Here is a 27,691-nt window from a genome sequence, read left to right as displayed (position 1 = left end):
CACACACACACACACACACACACACACACACACACACACACACACACAATCCTAAATGTCAGGAGCTGCCTCTCAGAGATAACGCCCCAGCTGTTAAGCTGGGCCCTTTGCACTACTCAGGGAACTCTGGGCCTGCGCTAGCAAACTCCTGGAGCCGGGCCAGGCACTCACAAGAGGACCGACTTGTGAAGCCAACTGTGGTGTGAGCACCCGAAGTCTCACAAGGGCCCCAGTCAATGACCAGGTACTCATTTATACTCCTGAGTCGAGAGAAGCAAATGTGTGTTAGTTTCTTGCTTAAGGAAATTATGCCATAGCTTGCCATCACTGACTTGAACTTGCGACCCTTTAAGGTCCCGGATGTAAACACTCCATAAGATGACTCTCTAACCAACTAAGCTATCGCAACACACACACAAACACACACACACACACACACACACACACACACACACACACACACACACACACACACACACACAAACAAACACGAGTGCGCACTACTACTACTACTATTGATCGCTGCCGTAACCAGCCACGCTACCCCTTAATCAAAAGAACAAAGTAGCTAAGCATTGTCTACTTATGTAAATTATTATATATATATATATATATTACACAGTAGGACCACTAAACCAGGTTATCATAATTAAATAAAGATGTTTTGACATCTACATGATCACACGCCAAGCATCAACTCACACAACTTCGCTCAACTATTCAAGCATCTTACTAGCCTCGCAAGCCAGGCTGTTCCGCGCAGTCGTTGAGCTAAACGCACATAAATCACACGAGGAGGAGCTTTGGCCGGAATTGCTCCAGTGCAAGAAGAGCCTGGTCGCTTTCGAGAACGTCATAGTGATGTGGAACCCCGGATCTGATTTCATAGCTTGGATAAGACTAATTTGATTAGCTAAGCATGTAGGTATGGAAGTTGAGTAAATTAACACGTGACATCGCTTCACGTACTTGCTTGTTTTGCATGAAGTACGTAGTTGACATCATCGTTCGCTTCTAGTACGTATCTATAGACAGCTGAGCCATGTAATATTCTGCAGTGTCACAACTCATCTTCAGCATTCAGTTTCACCAACAGTACACACTGCTGAATCTAGATCTGCAGTGCGGTAGTTTGAGAAAAGAACTCATTGTACGCTTAGTGTATATATGTAGCAATCAGAGTCCATGAAAGTCGTACGTAGTACACAAACATGCAACTACGAGTCAATTCTACACTTCCTGAACATGGTAGGTCCACTGCACTGCTGTTTTCCCACGCCTAGATGTTTCCAGTTCACTGTGAGAAAAGCCAATATCGTACAAAAGAGCTGCTTGCTGAGTCAAAAGTACCGTCAGATAGACTGCGTCAGCAATACACGCCAATCTGACGTGGACTCCGTTCCCGTTTGGAAAGGTCAGCAAGCTGTATGCCACTGCGTTGACGAACAATTGAGTGAAACAAGGCCGGCAGCTCTCACACCATTTCCCGCCACAGACATAGATGTCAGAGTAGACACGCAAGCATGGTGAACACTGCGACGTCGGTTTCAATTCGCACAAACCTGCAGATGAGTTCAGCAAAAAGAATCATTGCTGGAGAGTGTAGTTTCAGTGGACCAGTCACATGTAGGCCATTCCTGGGCTCGTTATTCACCAGCACTTTGTCTATCAACAGCTTCACTGGCTTTCATGTTGAAGCGCTCTCCACGGAGGGCTTCCTCTCCACTTCATGTGTCAAACGCAATTACATTAATGAGCTCTTTAGGAAATCAAATTAGCCTTATTCAAGCTATGAAATCAAATCCGGGGTCTCACGTCACTATGACGTTCTCGAAAGCAACCAGGCTCTTCTTGTGCTGGAGCAATTCCGGAAAAAGCTCCTCCTCGTCGTGTGATTCACGTGCGTTTAGCTCAGCAACTGTGCGGAAGAGCCTGGCTTGTGAGGCTAGCATCTTACCTCCTTTGTCTTTCCTTCAGCCTGTACTGAAACGTAACAAAATGCACATGAATGTTTTACAGTTTCGAATGGCACCAAGACCTTCGTGAGGTTTCTACAGTAACAAACAGCATCTGCTTTTATAACTACTCTCTGTTTGCGTTGACCTTGCTCTTTGAAAATGTGTAATAACTTCTGCACAATGGGCAGACAGGGACGATCTTGGTATCGTTGGAAACCACCAGTTCCCCAATTTTCTATACTTAGGGTAACAACAAGGTATGTATTACACAGGTGGTTTGATAAAGCTTTTGCATATCAAGACTTGTTAGGGTTCTTAACTCATTAAGAAAGTATGGCTTTACAGCAAGAATGCTGCTAATAGAGGAAGTAGCCAATTAGCAAGGTCACTAAAAACAGTCTGATGCCTTGACATCAACTCACAGTTGCTCTTGTTTCGCGAGAAGTTGTTTGGTATGTCTGACTCTTCTTCTCGTTCTGTTTCATCTTGATAGCCTGCGACTTCCTCTGCTGTTACCTAACAGCTTTGTATTGTAATATGACTTCTAAATGGTTTAGTTAATGAGATATCACTTAACATCTGAGTGTGCTAGACAATTAATAGTTGCATCATTAGTCACTTCCGAGTGCAAGGTCACCGCGAACAGAGAGTAAGTACAGCACATGTGGGCGTGTGCTGCACTTTCAACTGATTTTGATCAACTCTAGTTTATGGTTCTTATCCTTGTTGCAATTGACTGCCTAACTGTAAGTCAGACTTGTTACTGCAATTAGAAAGAGTAGCTCGCAACTGAGAAGCTACAAATTGCATGTAGAGGACAATGACGTGTGATCTCCGTTTCCCATGCTGACAAAACATTTCAGTACTATGTGCTTTTGTACAGCATGGTTAGGGAATAGGGTAGAAGCCATGGAATACCCTACAGGATCATACAAAGGAAAACATTTCTGATACTTACTGTTCTGATGAAAGTTTGTAACATTTCTAACTGATGCATGAGAGCAGTTGCCACTGAAATTTATCTGTGGAGGAAGCAACCAAATCAAAATAAGAAATATGGCTATCAGTTATGTCTTCCTTTGTCTCCAATCTTCCAGGGAACTCCATGGCTTCTACCTTATTCCCTAACCACACTGTACAAAGGTACGTAGTAGTCTCGCGAAACCAGACCCCTTTCCACCGAGTCATCCTTTCACATGAAATGGAGTCTGGTGAACAGCCTTTGATGTCGCTGTGTGCTGTGTAGCCAGAAATCGGCTAGCTAAAGACCAGATTTAGATTCTTAAATGTCTTACTAAAGACCAGACCGGTATACACACAGTGCAATCCTAACTCATTAGCTTCTCTTGTTTCGTAGAGAACAACTCGAAGACTACAGCTTGAGTTGTTGCCGTTTGTGAAATCTGCAGGTCTTAGCTAAAGACTGGATTTAGATTCTTAAATGCCTTTCTAAAGACCAGACCGGTATACATACAGTGCAATCCTAACTCATTAGCTTCTCTTGTTTTGTAGAAAACAACTCGAAGACTACAGCTTGAGTTGTTGCTGTTTGTGAAATCTGCAGGTCTACAGCAGCATTAAATGCGGCCGCGAGAACGTCTAGGGTTGTGGGCACGACTGTTTCACAATGGCGACTGAATGCAAACGCACAGAATGGATGCGAACGTACTCGATGCTGTTCGCTGTTTTGACGTCTAAAGCAACCACGGACAGTCCAGAGCGAGCAATATCTGGTCCTGGAATTGAAGGGCTTGAAGCTGCATGCCGTCATCAAAACAAGATGAGTCGTCTTTCTGTGTTTCGGTAATCATCTCATGTGTTTTGTGCATTGCTTTACATCGAGTACACAAGCTCACAACGCTACGTACGTCATCGATCCTGACAGATTGCCTAGGAGATGGAAGCCTGTCGATGTCAACATTTCCTCGGCCGTGTTTATTAATTGTTGATGTATGCATGCAGATTTCACAAACAGCAATGATTCTAGCTGTAGTCGTACCCCAACACAGAAAGACGACTCATCCTGTTTCGATGACGTCATGCAGCTCCAAGTCCTTCAATTCCAGGGCCAGATATCGCTCACTCTGGACTGTCCGCGGTCACTTTAGAAATCAAAACAGCAAACAGCATCGAGTACTTTCGCATCCATTCAGTTTGCATTCAGTCACCGTTGTGACACAAGAGTGCACATAATGCTAGACGTACGACGTCGAGCCTGCCGACGTCAACGTTCCCGCAGCTGCATTTAATTGCTGCTGTAGACATGCAGATTTCACAAACAGCAACAACTCGAGCTGTAGTCTTCAAGTTGTTCTCTACAAAACAAGAGAAGCTAATGAGTTAGGATTGCACTGTGTGCATACCGGTCTGGTCTTTAGTAAGGCATTTAAGAAACCAAATCCGATCTTTAGCTAGACGATTTCTGGCTACACAGCACACAGCGACATCAAAGGCTGTTCACCAGACCCCATTTCGCGTGGAAGGATGACGCGGCAGAAAGGCCGGGTCTGGCTATGCGAGACTAGGCACATAGTACCAAAATGTTCTAATAAGAGACCTGCAGCTAAATGGGGATAATACGGTAATTATTTTAATTTGTACTTAGAACATTAAAAATTAACTATTAGTCCATCGGCCAAAGTCTAAAAGATGCCTAAAAATCGACTTTCATTGACCCATCTCACAAGGAAGGTTTTTGACGGTAAATGGTGTGAAATGTGTAGTCTGAGGACCGAGTAGACAACGTGCTACGTACGAGTAGCTTTCCGTACTGTACTGTACCAAGGCTAGAACAGAACTGAATACAAGTGGCAGGGCTAGAAAGCTAAGTAATAGATAGTAGTAGCCGCAAGGGCGTGTCCTCACTTAATGACATTAACTGACCTCAAACACTACATTTCCCTCCCTTCCTTTAGATAAACAATACGGAGAACAAATTGAACGTATACAAACTAACGAAACGAAGTCACAAACGATTTAAATCGCGCAGGAGGGACTATAGTTCGCTTCGGTCGTTCTGATTGTTGTGTCGCTGGCTCAGACATGTCTAGTGTCGGGGTCGTGGCTGCAGCTTGGTCTCCAGTATCTGCCTGGGTGTTGCTGTCGGTGTTTGCACTTTCACTGCTGCCTGCTGATATCTCAACGTCCTCATCTCTTTCCTTCCTTTCGCATACCGGCTTCGTCAGCTGGACGTTGCGTTTAACCTTGACTTTTCCCGGAGATTCGAGGACAAGCTGATCCCCGTGACGAGAAACAACTGTGTACGGATCCGGCAAGAAAGTAGGACTGAGCTTATTCGCAGGAGTCGTATTTCTGACAAGAACTCTGTCTCCCTCTGTGACAGGATGGTCCAGGGCACGACTCGACTGGTCAGCATAATCTTTCGTGGTTTGCTTACGTGCAGAGTCACGATCACGAACAGATACGTCATCACTTACCGTATCCGTAATAGCGGGTAGCTTGCTGCGCATTGGACGGCGAAAGAGTAGCTCGGCGGGACTGACACCTGTTGTTGAATGAGGTGTAGACCGGTAGGCTAGTAGAAATCTTTGTAACTCCACTCGCCATGGTTTCTGTTCAAGATTCGCGACCTTGATGGCCTTCAACAGAGTACGGTTCTGTCGTTCTACTTCTCCATTTGCCCGTGGCCAAAGAGGTGTGTTCCGGCGATGCTGGATTCCTAGCTCGTTGAGGAAAGCAGTGAACTCGGAAGCAATGAACTGCGGTCCGTTGTCGGTGCGAATGCTTCGCGGGATACCGTACCGTGCAAAATGAACATTGAGACGGTTGATGACGGACTGCGCGGTAGTAGACCGTAGAATGTCAACCTCGAAGTAGCGGCTGTAGTAGTCTACGGTGACGAGTAGCGTTTCTCCTGTCGGTAGAGGTCCCAGCAAATCTGTGGCTAGGTCTTCCCACGGTCCTTGTGGTAGTGCCGTTGATTTGACTGGAGCTGGAGGAAGCGGCTGACTGACGGCTTGACAACTGATACAAGTTTTACACGTCATTTCCGCTTGTCGGTCGATACCAGGCCACCATACTTTAGTGCGGAGGCGTTCCTTCGTCTTTACTATTCCTTGATGGCCTTCATGAGCTAACTCCAGGATGCGGTCACGGTAGCATGAAGGAGGTACTATCCTGGTACCGCGAAGAACGACTTGACCGATAGCTGTAAGTTCGTGGCGAACCGGCATGAACTTGTGAGGGAGATGTGTCCAGTCGTTGGTGCTTATGCATCGGCGGATGGTCTGTAGCTCATCATCACTAGCTGAAGCGGTTTCAATGTCCTTTATTGCTATAGCACACGGAGCGGTACACTGCGTAACTATGTGGACTGACTCTTCAGTATCACCTGTGTCCACTGCGTCGTCGATCCTGGTGGTCGGTAAACGTGACAAGGCGTCAGCAATGTTGTTTGGTCCGGTGACGTACTTTACTTTGAAAGTGTACGCCTGGAGTCGAAGAACCCATCGTTCGATGCGTGCAGATGGCTTTGACGATTGAGAGTATATCACTTGGAGAGGTTTGTGATCGGTGACAAGGTCAAAAGTTGTGCCGTACAGGTACTGGTGAAAACGTTCACAAGCCCAAACAAGACCTAAAGCTTCCTTCTCCGTCTGACTGTAGCGGCGTTCGACACTGGTGAGCGTGCGGCTGGCATAGCAGATTGCACGAGACGAACCGTTAGGTTGTTGTTGTACGAGAACTGCTCCGAGACCAACAGGGCTGGCGTCTGCGATGACCTGTGTACGTGCAGTGTGGTCGAAGTACGCGAGTGCGGTGGCTTTAGCAAGCTGTTTCTTTAGTTTCGTGAAAGCTCGCTCTTGCTCGTCGGTCCACGTGAAAGAATTGTTTCTGTGTGTGATTCGGCGTAGAGGCTCTGCAGTCGTGGAGAGGTCGGGTAGGAATCGAGCGCTGAATCCCACGATCCCAAGAAAGCTGCGTAGTTCTGCTGCGGTACTTGGGCGTGGTGCATCGATGATTGCCTGAATTTTGTCCTTGGATGGCTCTACTCCCTGTCCTGACAGCTGTAGGCCATAAAACTCGACTTTAGTTCTGCGAAACCAACACTTCTGTAGGTTGAGGGTGAGACCACATTCTCGAAGGCGATCGAGTACTCGGAACAGGTTAGCGTCATGTGTCCCTTGGTCTGGCCCGTAGACAATGAGATCGTCCGCAATATTCAGTGCACCCGGACAATCGGTCAAAAGTTGGCTGACAATGTGTTGGTACTTCTCTGGCGCCGATGTGATGCCAAACATCATGCGTTTGTAGCGGTAGAGACCGTCGTTGACAGCGAATGTAGTGATATCACGTGACGCCTCGTCAAGCTCGACCTGGTGAAATCCCCATCGAAGATCAAGCTTTGAAAAGACAGTGCTGCCGTTCAGTGCTTGTAGAATTTCATCAACCGTTGGAATTGGGTAACGATCACGGATAATTGCCTCGTTCGCACGGCGCATGTCAACACATAGGCGTATTTCTCCGGACGCCTTCGGCGCGACGACAACTGGACTAACCCATGACGTAGGACCGTCGACTTTCTCGATAATGTCCTTCGTAAGGAGTTCTTCCAATCTGTCCGAAACAGGCTTTCTAAGTGCGAAAGGAATCCGTCGTGGCTTTTGTGCGACTGGTCTGACCTGCGGATCCATGTGAATATGCGCTTGGTAGCCATCCAACTTGCCGACACCGTGAAAGAGCTGCGGGTATCGCTGTTCGATGTCGACCCGGAACTGATCACCAGACGTGTTGACCGTGTGTGCGGTGTGCGGTCGCTCAGGTTTCAACCGCAGTACTCCAAACTGTTGAGCTGATTTCCTGCCGAGGAGAAGCTGCCCCTTCGACCGAATTACCACAAATTCGGTGGGCGTTGTTCTTCCGTGTATCGTAGCGTTGGCCGTGAACTGACCAACGACGTCAAGTGGTTGACGTGAGGCGTAAGCGTACAGCGTCTTGCTCGTTACTCGTAGCGTTACGTTCAGGCCTTGTGAACAGAGTTTGTGAAAGAGATCGTCACCCATAATATTGCAAGAAGCTCCAGAGTCGATTAGTGCTTGTGTGGTAACGCCGTTCAAACTAATCATGGTTGTTGGTGTTGAAGTTGACAGCTGCTTTGACATTTGGCCGTCGTAATCACCAATCGTAAAGGCGAATGACTCATCCTCATCTTCTCCAGAATCCGGTTGGGAAGATGCGGTGACTTGATGAGCGCGGTCACTGCGGCGAGCAGGTGGTCTGTGTTTCTGTCTGCGGTCGGAGGCGTGGTTGGTACCGCGACGTTGCGGTGAGCCCGAAGATGACGCGGAAACTCCTTGACTGCGGCACTGTGACGCAAAGTGGTTGCGCTTGTGACACTTGTTACAAGTCTTCCCACGTGCTGGACAAGCTTCAGAGCGTGCATAGTGTCCTGATCGACCACAATGTGTGCATGCTGGGGCGTCGCTGTGGGTTTTTGCTTGACCTTTTGGCAATTGTCTGCGGTATCGGACAGCTGCAATGTCGTCTGGCTTTTTTCCACTGGCATTGGTTACGGCGGCAGGTGTGAGAGCGTGCTGCATTCCTCTTGCTTGTTGGTCAACTGACTCCCAAACACGTGCTGTCTTCAAGACGTCTCGCAGTTGTATATCGACAGTTTCAAGTAATTTGCGGCGGAGTCGAGCATCACGGATGTGTTCGATCAGCTGATCTCGAAGTTGGTCGTCTGCATCTTGAAAATTGCAGTGTTTTGCCTGCATGCGGAGACGGGACGCAAACTGGTCTACTGACTCATCATCGTTCTGTCTCATCTGACGAAAGGTATGGCGCTCGTAGGGCGTGTTGGGCGCGCACTGGAAATATGTGTCAAGGGCATCCACAGTACGGGAAAATGCCGTATTATCGTCTGTAACTGCGGCTTCTGTGAGGCTCTCGTGTATGTCCTGCACAGCTGTACCTGCGTAGTGTAACAGGAGACTGCGTTGACGAGAGTGATCGGTGATGCCTTGACCTTCTATGTAATATTGGAAGCTCCTCTTCCACTTCCGCCATCGTTCTGCAACAATGTGTGCGGGGCCTGTGATATCGAGAGTTTCGATAGGTCGGCGCTCTGAGTCCCTGTTCGTAGCCATAGTTCACCTCGTCGCCAATCTGAAATGTGTAGTCTGAGGACCGAGTAGACAACGTGCTACGTACGAGTAGCTTTCCGTACTGTACTGTACCAAGGCTAGAACAGAACTGAATACAAGTGGCAGGGCTAGAAAGCTAAGTAATAGATAGTAGTAGCCGCAAGGGCGTGTCCTCACTTAATGACATTAACTGACCTCAAACACTACAAATGGTAGCCAAAATTGTCACTTACAAAATTCAAAATGTTACCACTCACGAAAGTTGTCCGTTGTTGAAATAATAACTACTATCTAATGTGCACATCACCTCGAGTGGCAAGTGGTGGTTATACGGGTAGCTACATACTTACAAAATGCTGAAAGCATTTTTGGAGCCACTGTTTGTCAAGTCCTGTAGGTAAAATAGCAAATAGAAGGTCACATAAATAAGGCAATTCTATCCTTATTATAAACACAATGTGCCAGTGTTGTAAATCTATGAGGCCTGGTGTGTTACACAAGTGTGACTTAGGAAACACTGTTAGCAAAGTCTCTAACTAGACAGTACGCATGTAGGGTAACAATAATTCTAAAAAAATTTTTACTCGTCACCTGAACCAAAGCCGAGCTATTAGTGTTACTTCTTCTGTTGCCCTATTACCACACAATTCGCTGCAGTGAAAGATCTGTGCAGGCTAGTTTAGGACGGTGACAGCTGCAGGTCACTGGTGCATTGAGCCGTGCTGCAATCACGTCAACACTTACAATTGACAAGTTTCTGAAAGCAATCGCATGTACATCGAGTCCTCCGCTAGATACAGTTTAGTTAGCTAACTAGGTTGTTTTCTTACCTCTAATAGATAAAGTATTGCATCCACTTGGTGCTTGTGCGTGTAACTAAAGTTTAGAACAGCTTTCATAGTACTACAGGTAGTAACAAATTTCACAAGCATTTAAGTCTGTCACTGTATAAGCGAGAAGTGCAGTCTTATTGTCTCCTTTGATTTCAGCAACCTTGTGATAGTTTCTCCGGAAAATTTCTCAAATTTCCCTCTGTTCTTCTTTGCTTTGCAGCACTCCTTCACAAAACAGACACCTATCAGTGGATCCCTTTGCCGCATTAATGGCTGTACTTCTGGAAGTCCGTAGTTGATGACATACAGCGGAATTGGCAGCAACAACAGATGCTGCAGTATAGCGATGCATGTCAGCTATCTTTGATGCAGTAAAACGACCAAGATATATACGTTTATATGTATATAAATTTGGTAGCAAGTATACGATATGGTAATTTCTTTCTGGCTCATCTACTGAATATGTACTAAATTGCTCATCTCCACTAGCTAGAATTCTAATAATTAGCTATATTGGCAACGTTCAGAAACGTCAACGAGGAAGCAGGTGTATAAACTCCATCAGTTCGATCATCACCAGGCAGACATGCAGGGCAAAGCTTTTAGAGTCTGGCTACTATAGTTGAACTAGACATACATCGGTTAGCTCGATTGTGCTTTCTTCGCACGCAGGAGGCTCTTCGAGAGCAATTTCGCACAAGTCGCTGGTCGCCTCTACGTCCTTAGTGACCTATACTTGCTGCGATGCAACAAGCAGCGTTACGAAAAACAGAAGTACTGCAAATCTGAAATCAAAACTGCCATGTTCATTTGTCTAGTTAGCGAGAGTGTGACGTTCACATTCACACTAGAAAGTTGCTAGCAATACCCATGGATGCATTCCAAAACTAAACTCACAACAATGTGCGTCCATATTTTGCCTTTAGAAGAACTGTAGACAGAAGTCAGAAATATCTTTGACTCAAAGCACGATCTAAAGGATGGAGACGTGAGCTTTGACAACAAGATTCTACAGTTAGTCTGTTCGCAGGTCATGCATGTACTAACGCAACCAACTCGTGAAGCACCGACATGCAGGTATCGTATGCATTCCAGTATATAACCAGCTATTTCTGCGATCATGACATTTCTGCGATCATGACATTTCTGCGATCATGATGTTTCTGCAACCGTGCGATCATGCATGATATTTCTGCAAATACCGCAAAGTAATCACGAAACGCAGAAATAAAATTGGCAAATATTTAGTTATATTCTTGGAGTCCCAGACAGTCACTGCATGTTCGGTCACTTGCGCAGTAGTTTGAAACGTGTTGCACATGTATTTATATTGCCATGTGCAAGGTCGCTTTGGTATGAGCCTAGGTAGCTATTTCAGAGAATAGCTTCGACAATGAAGCTACTTGCGAAGCAAATCGCAATGTATCTCACATGATTAGTTAGCAAAACGATGAACAACAAGGCACAGATACCCGTAGCTATAGCTAGAAGGCAACCAAAAAGAAAGCGGTCTTAAGTCTCTAAAACTGTCATAAATAATTCCTGGTTGGAGCGCATAAATTTAATTCATCAGTAACTATTGTCTTGATTTTCAAATCGAAGTAATTTAATTAAGACCGCATACATAACCAGCTAGATAATTATACTGTAGTATGGTGTGTGGTGAACATCAATACAAAATTTTTTGAAAAATTCATCAATTATTGTGCGTTAGATGGTTAAACGATTCAACCTTAACGCTAAAGATCATCTAGTGGTATGTGAGGTCATGTAGTAGAAGAAATCAGTCCATGTCTGGTTCGCAGTTGCCCGTATGTTGACATTACACGCCGACTGGAAGACACCATTAGCTCTAGTTTAGTGACACTAATCTATTCCATTCTGCTTATAGTGTATACTTCTAGTCAATGTACAACTGCAAAATGCCGCAGACGTCTGTGGGAGAGAGAAAAGCAATGTTGAGACCCGTATGCACACACTGGACACTCGAGGCAATTAGATCGTCGTAATATATCAAAAACGAACTGCTCTTGAAAGTGGCAACAAATCGAAATTAGTCAATGAGTACTTCGTCTAGCATTTGCTACTAAAACCCTTCCTTGCGAGATGGGGGCAATGAAACTTCATTTCCCGTAGTTGCCCGATGAACTACATTGGATATCCGGCCAAAGAGCTCCTATGTGTAATCAAACGTGAATATGACAAGACAATATATCCGATGATCTTTCAGGCCTTATTTTGTACCCTGCACACACACACACACACACACACACACACACACACACACACACACACACACACACACACAGTGCCAGACTACTGTATACATCCACTGCCCATTCACTCTGTAGCCTAACCAGCACTTGAAGAGATATCACAGCTTAAACTGTCAGTTAAGGCCCCTCTTTGTTGCATGCCTGTTTCTCATCATCCACCTGCATCCAGAAGGCAGGCCACACAAGATTTCACAATTATACCATTATTCATGTACTGCACATGTTCGATACAACCAGATCGCAAGAATCATACGTCTTGGCTTCTTGCCTATCCCATTTTTTCAAAATACTCAACTTCATGATATATCGATAAGGATCCCAAAATCAGACCTCTAGTTAAGTACCACTATAGAGTAATACTGTGTTGACTTCCTTGAGTAACTGTGCCTGCTGACTTCAGATACCACGTGTACATAATGGATAATGGCAATGGCTTGCCTGAGCCTGTTGATGAGAAACAGACATGCAACAAATAGGGACCTAATAGTTACTTTCATGTTACATAATTGCATGTGGACAAAATTACACCAAACAAAGACCAAGCTCAACGTACTGCTGTTCGAACAGAAGCAGCCTTGTTATGATCACCATGCAAAGTTCCAAAAAAACTAGAAATGCTCTCCAATAACATAGAACGCTCAGTTGCCCAACTTGGAGCACTTTGAGAATCAACACCTTCAACAGCAAGCAACAAAATCCCCATAAAATATATGCAATTGTTTTATAACTTCACATACAAGTAATCTCTCTCTTCACGTTCAACAGAGGATAACTGAAGGTGGGCAGAGACTGATTAATTACTGAACCTGCCAAATAATAGCCACATGTTATATGAAACTCCAAAAGACATAATCACACACAACTGTACACACACACACACACACACACACACACACACACACACACACACACACACACACACACACACACACACACACACACACACACACGGTGGAGTGAGTGGTCAACACAACCAAACTCATTTATGGCTTTGCTTGTGCCTCCAAAGACCAATGCGTGCTGTGCAGGAGCATCCACAAACATCGCATGTGAAGTTCCCACTCTTAGAGATCGCCTTTCGTTCCTGCCTTCTTTGTGGGAGTGTTTTCAAACGCTGGTCTTCAAAATAATCTAAAGATTCTTTGCAATAGGATCTCCATAAAGATTTCTGTCTGACGCATAGCTTTCCCAGTTGGATATATCAATATTACAAGATTTCAAATTGGATTTCAATGTGTATTTAAAGCGCAATTTCTGACCACCTGCTGTTCTAGAACCTTCCTTCAGCTGACCATAAAACACTGCCCTTGGGATTCTATCATCCTTCATTCAAACAAGATGGCCACACCATCGATGTTGAGCTCGTAGTAGTAGAGCCTCAATTCCAGGCATGTTGCATTTCTTCAAAACCTTGGTATTGGGTATCATGTCTTACCATTTTATATTTCCAATTTCGCAAAGACATCGCATGTGAAATTGGTCAAGCTGTTTAATGTGTCTTCTATATAATGTCCAAGTCTCACAACCATAAAGTAAAGTGGTGATCACAACTGCTTTGTAAACTTTGATCTTAGTGGCAGTGGTTATGCCATGTTCATTCCAAAAGCGTCTAGTCCAGTTGCCAAAGGCAGAACCAGATCTACTCAGACGCATTGAAATAACATCATCGACAACAATATTCACACACACACACACACACACACACACACACACACACACACACACACACACACACACACACACACACACACACACACACACATGCACTTTTGAAAATAGCTCCCTGCCGGCAAAGACAAGGACCTCTGTATGCCACGTGGAGTCTCTGGGACAGTGCTGACGATCCACCTGGGGCTTGGCTAGAGCATCCAGGAACACCAGCTATAACACAGCTATAGGACTGGACACCAAGGCCCATACGTACCGGCTGTGTGCTGTATGCTGCATAGGATATTATTCTTGCCAAGTCAGAAGTCTTGTCCATCTCCAGTCAATGACCTTCATTATACACTTGAGTCATGAAAGGCAATTGTGTGTGCATGAGTTTGTTGCTCAGGGAACCATAGCTTACCATCGCGGTGACTTGAACTTGTAACCCTGCTGTGCCACGGATGTAATCACTCTCTACGATGACTCTCCAACTACATGAGCTATATTGCTCACCACATACATACACACACACACACACACACACACACACACACACACACACACACACACACACACACACACACACACACACATGCACACACACACGCACACACACACACACACACGTGCACACACACACACACACACACACACACACACACATACACACACACACACACCTTCCACCCATTTAAGCATTGAAGTAAAGTCATCTCCTTCCCATGAAGACAATTTTGCAATCTCTGGATATGCATTTCTGGCATACTCTTTCCGAAGTCCAAAGTAAATTGGCAAAACTTTGCGATGCTTACTAGCTACCAGCTCTGAAATAAGTGACGCAACAGTCCTCCAATAATGTGGTGGCTGTACTGAGGACAGTACAAGTAACACAACGTAACCAGCCGCTTGAACTCGTCGCATAACAACTTGCTCATTTGATTGATCTCCTAAATTGACACAATTGACTTTCAACTGCTTGACATTCAAACAGGCAGCTAGCTTCTTGCCAGCTCCTGTCACAACGTTAGCACTGTCGATGTTGATGTCAATGTCAGCATGAAGTATGGTCACATCAGATCGATGAAGATCATTTACATCTAGAGTATCACAAGTATAATTCTATGTGTCCACTTGTAGAATGTCGTTACTTACCTGTTTGATGTCTGTTAAGTTGTGCTAGTTTGGAGATGGTCAAATGATCAGTTGGATGATCTTCTAACTCGCTGCAACAAGCTTCAATTGATTCTAATTCTTTGTTCATTTCAAATTCAGGCATTCTGACAGTAGACTAGATAAAAAAAAAGATAAACAAAACAATAAAATAAAATTACCAACGTCAAACAAGTCGATGATGAATAGCAACAATGTTATTTATTATTATTATGTTACTTCAACTCTGTAGCACACTGACGGATACTGCATGCATGATATCGCGATCTTCGCGACGAGGCACCACCGACGTGCAGCATCGTCCGGTAGGGAAAACGACATAACGGTACTGTACTCCAAAGAAATGTGATTGGTGTAGCTACTGTACACCAGTGTAAACTAATCACGAAAATGCAAAAAGAGAGCCAAGAGACTGAAGCTAAGAGTCAAAAGACTGCGATCGCAACATCTACATTACTAGGACGTCCATGTGCTATGCGAAGCATACAAGACAAGCGTGCAGATTCATCACTTCATACCATAAACTGGCAAATCTAGACGATGAAACAGAGAAAGAAAGAAAGAAGCCAGTACAAACAACGAATTATCCGGGATAGTCATGATGTCACATAAATATTTACGTCTCTGGACAATATACATGCACTCTTGCTGATTTCACGCAAAATTTTATTTCACTACGTTCAATTTTCACTTCATCACATTTGCATTCTCCACTTTTGTTTTTTGTCCAGTTTTAATTAATAGCTAGTCTACACGCGTAAAGATTGTACGGGAGTTTACGTCGACGTCTTTGATATGTACGTTATGACCGCAGTTTCGTCAAAGAGCGATGTACATGTGCCAGACGATATTGTTCGATTTGTGCGAGCTGTCTTGTTGTCTAGCGATCGGGGTGTTCTGTTACGAGATTTCTGCGCAGATTATGTGAAACTTGTTGGAACGCAGTTGCCGTACAAGCAGCTCGGCTTCTCTACGTGTGAGGAGATGTTGATGTCAATACCAGAAGCTGTCACAATAGTCAAGACAGAGCAGAATGGACAGTTGCAATTGAAGTTGTATGGACGAGGGGACGGAGTCTCCTTCATGACTAGTGCGGCCAAGAAGGCACAGCAGCCAAGAGTGAACGAAGAAATTGTGTCAGGTATCTTCTTGTTTCTCAAAAATAAATTAAGTTATCATTGGCATGTAATTAATGTGGCATATAAATAAATTATATGCATTGAGGGTACTGTGCCTTGTTGTGAAATACCCATCATCATTTTATTATCATAAACAGTTCTCCAGAGGAAGATCCTGTTTACCCTGAAGAACTCATTTGTAATTATATGAGACATTCAATATATGTCATTTGAAGACAAACTTGATGAAGGTTTGACATTAATCAATGCTCTCTAAATTATTAAATGCTTGCCCTCAGACCTCATAAATTAACTATTAGATTCTCATCCTCACCCACACTATGTAACTTCTAGAGGTGGCACCAATACATTTTTAATTTTTACTCAGTTCAGTTTGGTCTCCTTATGTGCAGAGGGTTTGGAATTTTGATACTAACAGTTGATTGCTTGATGCTGTCCATTTTAATGGAGGCTTTTTTGATGCAGCTCTTTTCAACACTTTTGTAACACAATCTTGACTTCGTGCATCTAACACATTTAGCTATACTGTATTACCGTGCATAAAAGCGCATGAGTCTATATGTGAGTGTTATGAACCTAGACTCGTGCCCTAACAGTCCTCCTCCGCACTAAAGTAGGAAAAGCAATAGCTGGCAGTGTGGGAATTGCGGCAAACGTTTATGTAGATATAGGAGCCTAGGAGGGGCATCACGGAAGGTATACAGATTACATTACACATCAAAACGGAAGCGAGTTCATCTGTAAACATATTCCTGATGTCATAATGGTGCAATGTGCAGTAATGAATCATTCATTCTCTATGTCATATGTAGCATCCATAAATTCCATGTACGCGTACATTTAGCTATATAGTACACTCAATCTATTCAGTATCTCAATTTTGGTGTTTTCTTGCCCATTTGCTATAATGTCTTCAACTGTTATTGCAAAAACCGTAGCTATTCCTACAGATAGCTCAGATACAATTCAAGGAAGGAGCTCTAGAAAAAGGATTGATGCTTATAGAAGCTCTCACAAATGGATGATCTGTAATGTCCATGCCTTCTTTGAGCAAGAGAAGCGTGATGGGCCAATCATGCTGGAAAGTGTAACAAAAACAACAGCAATGGTGATGCAGGTATCTGAACGCACTGTATTCAGAGTTCATTGCCAAGTAAACGTTGAAGGAGATGTGCATAGTCCCGCAAAGAAAGGCAAGAAGTCTGGTTCAGGTCCTGCCCAACAGGAGACTGACAACTTTCAAGAAGGAGTCATTCGTCGTAGAATTCACCGGTTCTACACAGACAGAGAACTCCCAACGATTTTAGCTCTACAACAAGACATAGATTACTCATACAGCAAACAAACACTTCTCAAAACAGTCAAGAAAATGGGCTTCAAATATACAACATGCAACAAGAAAACAGTGTTGTACGAACAACACAGAATTATTGCTGCTTGTCATCACTATCTCAGACAAGTAAAGAAGTACAGAGATAAGGGAAGACCAATAGTGTATCTAGACGAGACATGGCTCAACGTGCACCATACCTTGGAACGACGCTGGACTGACTACGACGGCAAAGGAGGTTTGAGAGTCCCATCAGGAAAGGGTGGAAGACTCATTATTCTCCATGCAGGGTGGAAAGAGGGTTGGATTTCTAATGCTGACCTCGTTTTCAGAGGAAAGAAAGGCACCGGTGACTACCATCAGGAAATGAACACGGCCCACTTAATGGAGTGGTTCAGAGAGAGGTTGATTCCAAACCTTCCAGCAACTTCTGTATTGTTCTTGACAATGCCAAGTATCATAATAGCATTGTTGAGAAAATCCCGACAAAAAGCAGCACAAAAAGGACATGATCCAGTATCTGGACTCGCATGAAATCCCATACGACAAGAAACTGTTAAAAGCAGAGGTGTTCATGCTAATAAAAGCAAGAAACCCGGCTTCGCAATACCTGACTGACGTCTTCGCTAATCAGAACAGTCGTGACGTTCTGAGATTGCCTGTCTGTCACTTCGAGCTGGTCTGGGCACAAGTCAAGGGCTATGTGGCATCTCATAACAAGGATTTCACCATGGCGGGAATTGAACAGCTTGCGAGAGAAGGCATTACACAGGTTACAGCTGGGAAATGGGCCAACTGTGTCAAGCACGTCATTCAAAAAGTAGAAAAGCACTATCGAGAGCCCGACGGGATAGTTGAAGAAGCGGTCGACCGTGTTTTCATTGAAGTAAGGCATGACGAAGACACTTCGGAAAGCGAAGAAGCCTTTGTTTCTGGAACAGATGACCCCTGTAGTGATTAGAATGCCACAATTGACCTGGTGGCGCATGTGAAGTCACAGGTGGTTGTTCTAATTAGTCATGAGGGCGTAATCACATCGCGTGCTATACGGGAAGTAGCCAATTCTGTATTTGTACAATACTGATCAGAAACAAGCTCTATATATTTGTCTTCTCGTCATCACTAACTTCCTAATGATGTTAGAATTATCTGTTTGCGATGTATAGTTAGCAAGATTCAAGATTTTTCCCACGCTGCCAGCTATTACTACTTTAGGTTGCTACACCGTGTGCGCTAGCTGTCACTTGTGTATAGGTCCATAGCTATAGGTCCTTTGCGCTTAGGCCAACCACACGTGTGAACCCACATGGACATATACACACATGACAGGTAGCACACGTGGTGTAGCAACCAAGCACGGAGCAGGACTAAGTATGAGTCTGTTATGAACCATTGCACAGCATATATTTTGGGGCACTAACACATGCACTTGTTTATGTGAGGTGTGTTGGCCAGCTATCTCCAAGTAGCAGAGTGGGAGATGAGAGTCTATAGATGGAGATGCTATAGCAAAAACTTCTTTGTCGGTGTGCATCGTTGATTGCTGTCTGTCAACACAGGAAACTTCTTTTTTACATACATTTCAATTATGTCAGCTTGTAGAGAAGGTTTTCATTTCTGAAAAGGAGCGCAGTTTCAGTGGCATCGATAATAACGACGACAGTGAAGATGACACAGCAACGACAGAGGCTTCGAGACCAACATTACTGAAGAAGACATGATCACGTAGCGATTATGACAGTATTTTTAGACAAAGTGCTGCTAAAGTAGTAGTTTTGATAGTCTTCAGTGAGGATTATAACAATTTGTAGTTGGTCAGACAAAAGTTGAGCCAAATCATAGTTGGGTCAGACATTCAACAGAAGTGGTCGGACGTACCTCCTAATTGGTTGGACAATCAATCGTTAATTAATTGCCAACCTACAGCAATAAAACTAGGAAACCGGATCGTCCGAAAGTCAATGGTCAATATGCTAGTATTGGGGCAACGGTAACATTCAGAGTTGGTGGTTTTGACTTCATGGTGTAGCAACATTTTGTTTTCTACATCCAAAATAGTCTGTTTTGGGCAACCCAGTGTTACAAGTGTTTGTCATGTCTGGTTCTGAAGAAGGTACATACAGCAGTATTTTGTCATGTTCGCTACTGTTTGGAAATTTAAATCTAGACAGTTACACTGTTATATACCATCTGACCTTTGCATCAACTGAGTCTTTCACACATCATGCACAGCAAGCATAATTACTCTGTTTGACAAGTGGTTTGATGAACATAGGAATATGATCCTAGTGGAGTCCTTTGAAACTGCATTGTGGTTTGGTACATGGTTGAGGCTGATCACATCCCAATGATTTGTGAGTGCATACAGCAGTATACGAATGAAGTAAGTAGCAACTAATAGCATGCCTGGTGTTTGTTTTCAAAACACTGTTACCTCATCAGCATGTGATATCATACTTGTTGCTTTTATCACAACTAAGGGCATCCATGTCCATTCCATAATGGTGTCAAGCTCTATCACTGCCGTAGAGCTCTGTATCAAGTTAGATCTGCGAATGCTCCTACATGGTGCTGAATGTGCTATACTAAACGCGAACGGGACGGAAAGGTACGCATTTCTGGTATGCAGAGTAAATTCGTTGTGATAAAGACTTTATCTTTGTACCTTTTGTTCAATTTGTTTGCTCAGACAGAATGTTCGGCCCACAAATTTCACTCCGACAAGATGAGGTTTTGATCGGTCAAATGTCCGATAACCGACCGTTATGTTTCTCTGTGGTCTGAACATAATTCTATTTAATGCAACACTCAACCAGACGAATTTTAGTTGTTGACTTAGAGGCGCAGCACTTCTATCTCTATCAACCTGTCCTATTACTGGAGACATTTGACTTCACATATAGGCGCATGCGTTTTTATGTGCGGCAATATGGTGTAAGCCTTTTGAGCATACAGAAGTGGGTGTTGGAACATGTACCAGGTAAATTTCCTGGCATGCTAAGGATTGTGTATTCTGCACGGGCATTACAGTGGAAAGTAAGGATTACATGAGCCAGTGTGGTAATTGCTTCGCAATAAGGTTAAGCAGAGATGCTGTTTTTGTTGGCCAAATACGTCCGGACTCAGACTGTCGAATTCTGAAAACTGGTTTGGATTCATTTTTTGAACATCTTGACCTCATTGACATGTACAACTAATATGCTTGCATACAGCTCAATAACTTTGCTGCAGTGCGTGACGAGTTTCCAGAAAGCCTGATTGTAATATTTTGAAAATTTGTGAACTGTGTCCTCACAGTAGCATCATAAGGTAATACAGTAGTGAAATGAAATTTCAGCTATGAGCTATAGAAACGGGACTTTGTAAGGTCATGATTTGGCGAGTAGCATTCTCAAATGTTTAGGAGTTAATTCTACTGACTTCCGGTCTTTGGGCTATATGGATGTGCAAATGGTCAACTATGTCATGCCCAGGAATGTGCCATGCCCTTAACTGAATGCAGAGCAATGTGTTCGTTTGGTTGTACGTGGCAACAAGACAATGGATGAAGTGCCAATCAGATCTGTAAAATGTTTATAAATAAGTTGTTTTACCAGGGCAGTGCAATCTATGTTTGCGATTGCCAGGTCTTGTTGGAATAAACAGCAGAACTTGTCTGCAACGGCTAATGCACATTACTCTTGTGTCTTACGGCATTTATACTGGAACCTAACATGATGTAACTGTGAGCGATATTTATGTCCCATTTGTGATAACTTTCGTTAGTGTATTTCGACGACTACAAACTATATTATACACTTTGTGATCACATGAAAGTTACAGTCACCGTTTACAATTTTAGATAGATTTTACAAGTGGTATGCTGCTTAAAGGAAATATTTTAATCTTATCGCAGTTTTCAGAAGGCTCATAGCTGCAGAAGCGAGGATGGAATTGCAGCTTCAATTACTAGTAAACTTCAATTTAGCACCTGCTGCCCTGAGAACAGACTGTCAGATGGATGAGAGTCTACGTATAGGTTATTGTATGATTAGTGCGCTATTGCCTTTTCAAGCACTAGAGGCAGGGTCCCGAGGCGACGCCAAGGGCTATAGTCGCACTGTTAGTGCTGGTAAAAGCTATATAGATAAGTAATAAGTAATTTATGTCGTGGTCACATGATGTGTATAATACAGTTTATAAGTAAGAGTGCAAGTTACTTTTTGTACACTTTCCATGCAATAGGTCATATGTCCCATCTCAATACGTGATCGCGATTGGTCACACATCATGTGACCATGGTACAATAATTAATTAAGTTTATGCTACCTTAGTGTTAAGCAGTACATGCTATGGCAAATACTAAATAACTATATTTTGTGTTTTTTTATTAAGTTAATTGAGTTAATTGCTGTGTTTGTGATTACATGTGTAGTGAGTAGTACACATTACCAAAGTAGTTTGATCATCTTGTAAGCTTTAATTTTAATGGTGTAAACTTGTTATTGAAAGGAAGAGTCCAAATACTTTGATTAAGTAGGAGCAGTGATTTCCAGACTCTATCTTAAAACCACTTTTGCAGACCATTGCATACAGAACTGCAAGGATAACTGATTATTTATTGTTGGAGACCCAAATACAGTAGTGTGTCAGTATTCTTACTACCCTTAATGGATTAGTAATGATTATTACTCTCAAGTTGTTTCAGTTACCTGGTTTTAAATGCTCACAAGGCAAAGTTCCACTCTACTTCAAAACATTTTGTTATTTTTCATACTTAATATTTACGTGCTGCTGGATTGCAACCATTTCATTACTATGGTATTGGCAATGACTTGTCCACTGGTTTAAGATCACATTACCAGTATATGGCAGTTCATGAAAGTAAGCATTTCAAGTTCACTGTTGAATTTATTAGTCTGACAACTCATGACATCACATCTTACTGTTTTCATGTTTGCTAGGTCACCGGTCGAGTTTGTTGTGTAGTATTTATTAGATGCTATAATTGTAATTGGCTAATTAGAGCTGTTGAGATACATTAAGTTTGTGTTAAAGGATGTACTGTAAAAGGAGCTACAAATGAGAGAAAGCAGAAACCTATGAAGAATTGTTCAGTCAAGAATGGATGTGGCTCATCAACTACAGATGACACATCATCTGTAGTTGATGATGTGTCATCTGTACATCTAACGTCTCCTGTCATCCTTCAACGTAGACTTCAAGAACTGAAGAAGAGACAGTCAGAACTGAATTCAACTTTGAGATCAGTTAAAATGAGATGTGTGGATGACTCTGATCTTATGGCTGATAGAAATGTGTCTAGTAAAAAGATTATTGAGCAGAGGTAACAATATACTGTTTATCGTGATGATAGAAGCAAGTATTAGTGATGTTGTTCTAAAGGATTGAAATTTTGAAAACAACTGTAGCAAGGCAGAAGGCAGAACTGCAGAGAGCTAGAAAAGAAACTTCTCATTTAAGAGCAAAAATGAGGTTGTAGTGAACATAGTTTATTTAGTACTTTCTGGTATTTGTATGAGAAGACTCTAACTTTGTGATTATTAATAAGTAATTGTTTATTGTTAATTTGTATCAGCCAATATGTTGTGGTTTGTCAGGCTGATGTGCTGGACATATTGCTATCAAGTTGTTAATATTTGACACATGCTTAGCTTGGTTTGGTCAAGTTTGGTAAGAGTTTGTAAGCAAACCCTTCCTACAGTCTCCAAGACTCTCGGGTATGCCCCAGGGACCTGTTCTAAGGCAAATACATGACCTATCCTAAAATTAATGTACCTGTACGTGTATACTTATGTATTAGACCCTTCATGCATGCTTACTATACATCATCATACAAACAACTGGTTCTAGTTATGAGTTTGCTATCATAAAAACACAGCAAACAAGGTATAGTTTTAAAAGCAAGACAATTGACATTACCACTAGCAGCAATATGTCTCTGAATTCAATCACCATTGTAGAGGATGTGTGTTGAAGTCATTGCACATCGACATTCTGACAGATGCCAGTTGTCATTTACTCAAACATGACTATATAGTCAGTCACACTGACTACAGATTGTTTTTTGATACATTCCTCTAACCACAAGTAAGATACAGGCACAGCTGTCAAATCCATAGTTTCAATCTCGTACAACACAGACAGAAATCTTCAGCTCACATGAAGTAATGTACACACACACACACACACACACACACACACACACACACACACACACACACACACACACACACACACACACACACACACACACACACACACACACACACACACACACACGCGTGCACACAGGGTTTGCAACAAGAACTACCTGAGGCCACTGACCATCTCCAGCACAAACAACGTGAGAAACGTTAGGCCCAATAGTAGAACCCACCTCTCCTCCTTGTCTTGTAATAAATAGTCAAGGCAAACAACACACACCTAGACTACCATATAACCGGATATTTCTGTGGTCTAAAATTCCAGCGATTTCATAATCAAGACAAAAGCTTTAATTACTGCGAATTAAATTTTGCGGTTCGACCACGAAGACAGTTACTGCAAGGTATACACACATGTACAGTGTACCTGTGTCTGCACAGTGACTGCCTAGGACTCCAAGGATAGGGCTAAATAGCTACAAATTTTATTTGTACGGTTCTTGCTTTCTTCGCAGAATTCGCAGAAATAACCGGTTATACGGTACTGCCTAAGAAGACTTATACATTCAAACTAGTATCAACCGATTACCGTGCAACTAAATCACCATGCAATTTCCATTCATACTGCAAGGATACAACAAGACATCTTTTTCTAGTCTTTGTCTTTTCTCTGTCTCCAAGCCATACAAGAAGACATTAATTCCATTTAAACATCCAGCAGGCAAACTGGTTTCTGCAACTCTCTGTCACACACTAACTGTAACGTTCTGTCTTCTTCACTTTCTGATGAATTCGTCTGGTGTTGTTGGCATGAACTTGCAGCAGAAGAAGCAAGGGGTTTCCTTGTACCATGCCTTGAAAAATAATATCTACATACAGCTCAGGAATCCGTCTCACATATTTATGTGAAATAAAATTTGCTATCAACCAGGGCAAAACAAAACGAAAATGAAATGATACACTAATATTTGGATGCCACAAGAAACCAGACGTTTTCTGATAAGCCTCTCTGTTCCATACCAGTTGAAGTTGGGAGTAGAATGGCCAATACGAGGTAGGTGAACACTGGCTATAAGAGAAATCAATAATATGTACAGAAAATATGCATGCTAACACATCCCCATGCAGTCACACCCACACTCACAACACATGCTGTACAGCTGACCTTTCCTTTCCTTGGCTACTCGAGCAAGTCGTTTTAAACAGTCTTCCAATGCAGGTAATTTAGTAGCAGATATCTGGTTGTGCCTGCTCCGACGTTGAGCCACAAAGAGTGCAACCTAGTGTGTATTAGCCCAAACTTTATAATTATGTTTAATTAAACACGTATGTAACAAATATTGCCATGTCAGACCCATGAGCTCTGCTAACAATGTCGTCCACAGGAATAATGTGGCAGTCATTTATGGATAGATCTACAGTATAGCAACATACTCAGCATTGCAATAAGTTTGTGAAATCACCGATTGACTAAATTGCCCTTCATCTTTGTAGGCAATTCGTATTGTGCCTGAGGTTTCATTGATCGTTTAGATATAGCAGTAAACAGGCCTCCACGTCCCCTCTGTCCACTGTTATCTTCAAGAACTGAAATGTTTATGAAATGTACCAAATTTCATGCACAAATAGGGCACACTCCACAAACACAACCAGAAGAAATAACATCACACACAAACACACACACACACACACACACACACACACACACACACACACACACACACACACACACACACACACACACACACACACACACACACACACACGCACACGCACACGCACACGCACGCACACACACACGCGCACGCGCACGCACACACGCACGCACACACACACACACACACACACACACACACACACACACACACACACACACACACACACACACGGCATGGGCGCGAGGGGGCGCGCCACTCCTTCAGGCAGACTAAGTCCTATGTCTCTAGACGCAGTATCATACTATGTAAGAATTTTATGTATGAATCTACTAGTTTCAGTATTGTAAAGGTTTTTGATTCTCTTTACACTGACAATCTCTGCATACGACGTTGATTTGTGCATACTAATATGCCAAAGTCATCTTTCAAAATCAGAAGCGGTGTGATCTCGTTGTTCGATCTTGCATTCAGTGATTGTGACTATACTTACGGTACATAATGTACGTGTACATACACATTACATGTGTGTGGGGGCGCGTGTGTGTCATTTATTCCTGCATAAAATACAGTTTGGCTCCCCTTCCTAGATAGACAACTTTCTAACCACGCCCACAATCAATTTCACACCGTCGCGCACCCCCTTCAGTCAGATCCTAGATCCGCCCCTGCACGGCATCATTATTTCCTGTCACTGCTGGATGAGTTACATTACCAACTACAAATTGAATATTCTTTGTAGTCTTCTCATCATCTTCACTCTTCAAATTTATGAGAATGTCTGATTCATCTTCACTGTCATCACTTTGTACAGCTACACATTACATGATTCATATCCTTCCTGATTCCAGAATTTCATTCTAATGAATACAATTATTAAATGCAACACATTTGCAGTTCAACATATGCTAATGAGTAGTCATTATTTAAGACGCCTCTGTTCTTGTCGTTTGTGTTCTTCTTCTGCTACTTTTGCACGTTTCTCAGCAGCTTCTTTACGCTAATGTTGCATGCAAATAAATTGAAAACAAGAAAAGGTCAGTCAAGTCATCCACATTGAAATGATTTCTACTTTACCTTTGCCTACTACTACTGCCATGCGCCAGTTGCAACGGCAACCATAGAAACCTACATAAACACATAGCAGGCAAGTTTTACATCACAAAATCATACAGCTGTCATCTGTTGCACTCAACTTGCTTCCAAACTTTGCTTGGATCTCTCCAGCTTCGAATTGAGAAACGATTTGTTGTACACCTTTATCCAAGTCGTACATCGGTCGGGCGAGCTGTGTACCCACGTGTAAAAGGGGTTACCCCACAGTACCGTTGTTGGCCAGTATGGTCAGTGTGCCCTCCTCTATGGCGCTGTAGAGTTCTCCTCGCTCGCGGAACTCGTTGACTCTGCATAGGTATTTCACCAGAGCCTTGCAATCGAGGACCACAGAGAAGTCCTGGGTGTAGTCAATACTGTATAGCCCATAGCCAAAGACAAGCAATCTCCGTTCTTTCTGGGACAATGAGTTCGCCCATCGATATATCGGAGACGTCGATCTTTGCCACGACTACCCGTAGAGTTCGTTGCCTCCATACATCTTTTTCCTCGTTCCACGAACGACAGCGTTCGTGTCCTTTTTGATCTAGGCGAGGGTGCTTCGTATCGTGGAGCCTGCTCCTTGTGGAGTAGTACCGTGTGTAGGTCCGGCATGCACCTCGATATTCCGTTTGGTACCCAGTGTGTCTCGAAGGGTTGTGCGTGTCTTTCCCACAACGTTCTGTGCAGATCCACCCTCGCCGGGCGTACAAGAGATGCTTCCTCGAACTGGGACCGTATCCTCCAAACATAGGTACCCGAATACGTACTTATCGTCTACAAACACGGCAACTCTACGAGGGGCGAAGACGAGTACGCCCTCGGTTTCCGGCAAGGTAGTCGACCTTGGATATGTCGGAGAGGAAATTGTTCTCGTAGGCGTTCTCCACGAGGAGATGCTAGGCACGACCCTTCTTGGCACAAAGACCCATATCGGCGAATGTGGTTTGAATCGGATTCTTGGACACATTCTGGAGTACGTCGTTGGACATGGGTTAAAGGTGTATTGTTTCCCGCTATATCTACGTCCACATAGTTTTTCTTCGTTGACATTTCCATATCGTGTGGTCGGACACGGTTACGAAGGTGTTCTGCATGTTCATCGCTATATACATGTCTATGCCCACATAATGTTTCTTCGTTGGCAACTTTCGATACCGCGTGATCGGACATGGCTGCGAAGGTGTTCTGTTCCTCGCTATATCTAGGTCTACGTAGAATTGCTTCGTGGGCAACCTTTCGGTATCGCGGGATACGTAGTATCTTGATGGGGATTTGGGATGCGCAGGGTTCGACAAAACCATAGCCGCTCGCAGAGAAGTGTGGACAAAACTGG

General features: G+C 43.3%; 4 protein-coding genes across 7 annotated transcripts; 2 read left to right on the top strand and 2 right to left on the bottom strand.

Moving 5' to 3' along the window:
- Positions 1–4,909: 4,909 nt before the first annotated feature.
- LOC134195226 (uncharacterized protein K02A2.6-like) lies at positions 4,910–9,067 on the bottom strand. Its single transcript, XM_062664226.1, has one exon. It carries the CDS (start codon positions 9,065–9,067, stop codon positions 4,910–4,912), a length of 4,158 nt encoding a protein of 1,385 aa, XP_062520210.1.
- A 938-nt stretch (positions 9,068–10,005) lies between these two features.
- LOC134195225 (uncharacterized) lies at positions 10,006–15,582 on the bottom strand. Its single transcript, XM_062664225.1, has 6 exons — positions 15,512–15,582; positions 14,976–15,111; positions 14,504–14,920; positions 12,911–12,979; positions 12,727–12,848; positions 10,006–10,122 (listed from the first exon to the last, which is right to left on the bottom strand). The coding sequence occupies exons 1-6, from the start codon at positions 15,512–15,514 to the stop codon at positions 10,006–10,008; spliced, it is 864 nt and encodes a 287-aa protein (XP_062520209.1). The 5' UTR covers positions 15,515–15,582.
- Positions 15,583–15,796: 214 nt separating this feature from the next.
- LOC134195074 (uncharacterized) lies at positions 15,797–23,115 on the top strand. 4 transcript variants are annotated; one of them, XR_009972299.1, is made up of 5 exons: positions 15,797–16,134; positions 19,738–19,845; positions 19,943–20,070; positions 20,152–22,788; positions 22,848–23,115. XR_009972299.1 is itself a non-coding variant. In XM_062664086.1 (4 exons), the coding sequence occupies exons 1-4, from the start codon at positions 15,798–15,800 to the stop codon at positions 22,942–22,944; spliced, it is 681 nt and encodes a 226-aa protein (XP_062520070.1). In that variant the 5' UTR covers position 15,797; the 3' UTR covers positions 22,945–23,115. The 4 variants fall into 4 exon arrangements, 2 of the variants coding, with proteins under 2 accessions (XP_062520070.1, XP_062520069.1); XR_009972300.1 differs by having other exon boundaries at positions 19,905–20,070; XM_062664086.1 differs by lacking the exons at positions 19,738–19,845; positions 19,943–20,070 and having other exon boundaries at positions 22,500–22,581; positions 22,624–22,788.
- On the top strand, positions 17,040–18,391 carry LOC134195201 (uncharacterized). The gene has a single exon (XM_062664202.1). It carries the CDS (start codon positions 17,040–17,042, stop codon positions 17,994–17,996), a length of 957 nt encoding a protein of 318 aa, XP_062520186.1. The 3' UTR covers positions 17,997–18,391.
- Positions 23,116–27,691: the final 4,576 nt, after the last annotated feature.

The sequence above is a fragment of the Corticium candelabrum genome, chromosome 19 (assembly GCF_963422355.1).
Source record: "Corticium candelabrum chromosome 19, ooCorCand1.1, whole genome shotgun sequence".
Classification (NCBI taxonomy): Eukaryota; Metazoa; Porifera; class Homoscleromorpha; order Homosclerophorida; family Plakinidae; genus Corticium; species Corticium candelabrum.
This window is presented reverse-complemented; position numbering and strand designations above follow the sequence as displayed.

Coding starts and splice junctions, on each gene's coding strand:
- LOC134195201 (XM_062664202.1), top strand. CDS start 17,040: ATGTCTTCAACTGTTATTGCAAAAACCGTAGCTATTCCTACAGATAGC.
- LOC134195074 (XM_062664085.1), top strand. CDS start 15,798: ATGACCGCAGTTTCGTCAAAGAGCGATGTACATGTGCCAGACGATATT. Junction 16,135..22,499: donor GAACGAAGAAATTGTGTCAG/GTATCTTCTTGT, acceptor TTTGTGTTAAAG/GATGTACTGTAAAAGGAGCT. Junction 22,789..22,847: donor AAAAAGATTATTGAGCAGAG/GTAACAATATAC, acceptor GTTGTTCTAAAG/GATTGAAATTTTGAAAACAA.
- LOC134195226 (XM_062664226.1), bottom strand. CDS start 9,067: ATGGCTACGAACAGGGACTCAGAGCGCCGACCTATCGAAACTCTCGAT.
- LOC134195225 (XM_062664225.1), bottom strand. Junction 14,921..14,975: donor ACTTAACAGACATCAAACAG/GTAAGTAACGAC, acceptor GTGATACTCTAG/ATGTAAATGATCTTCATCGA. Junction 12,849..12,910: donor CGTGAAGAGAGAGATTACTT/GTATGTGAAGTT, acceptor TTGCTGTTGAAG/GTGTTGATTCTCAAAGTGCT.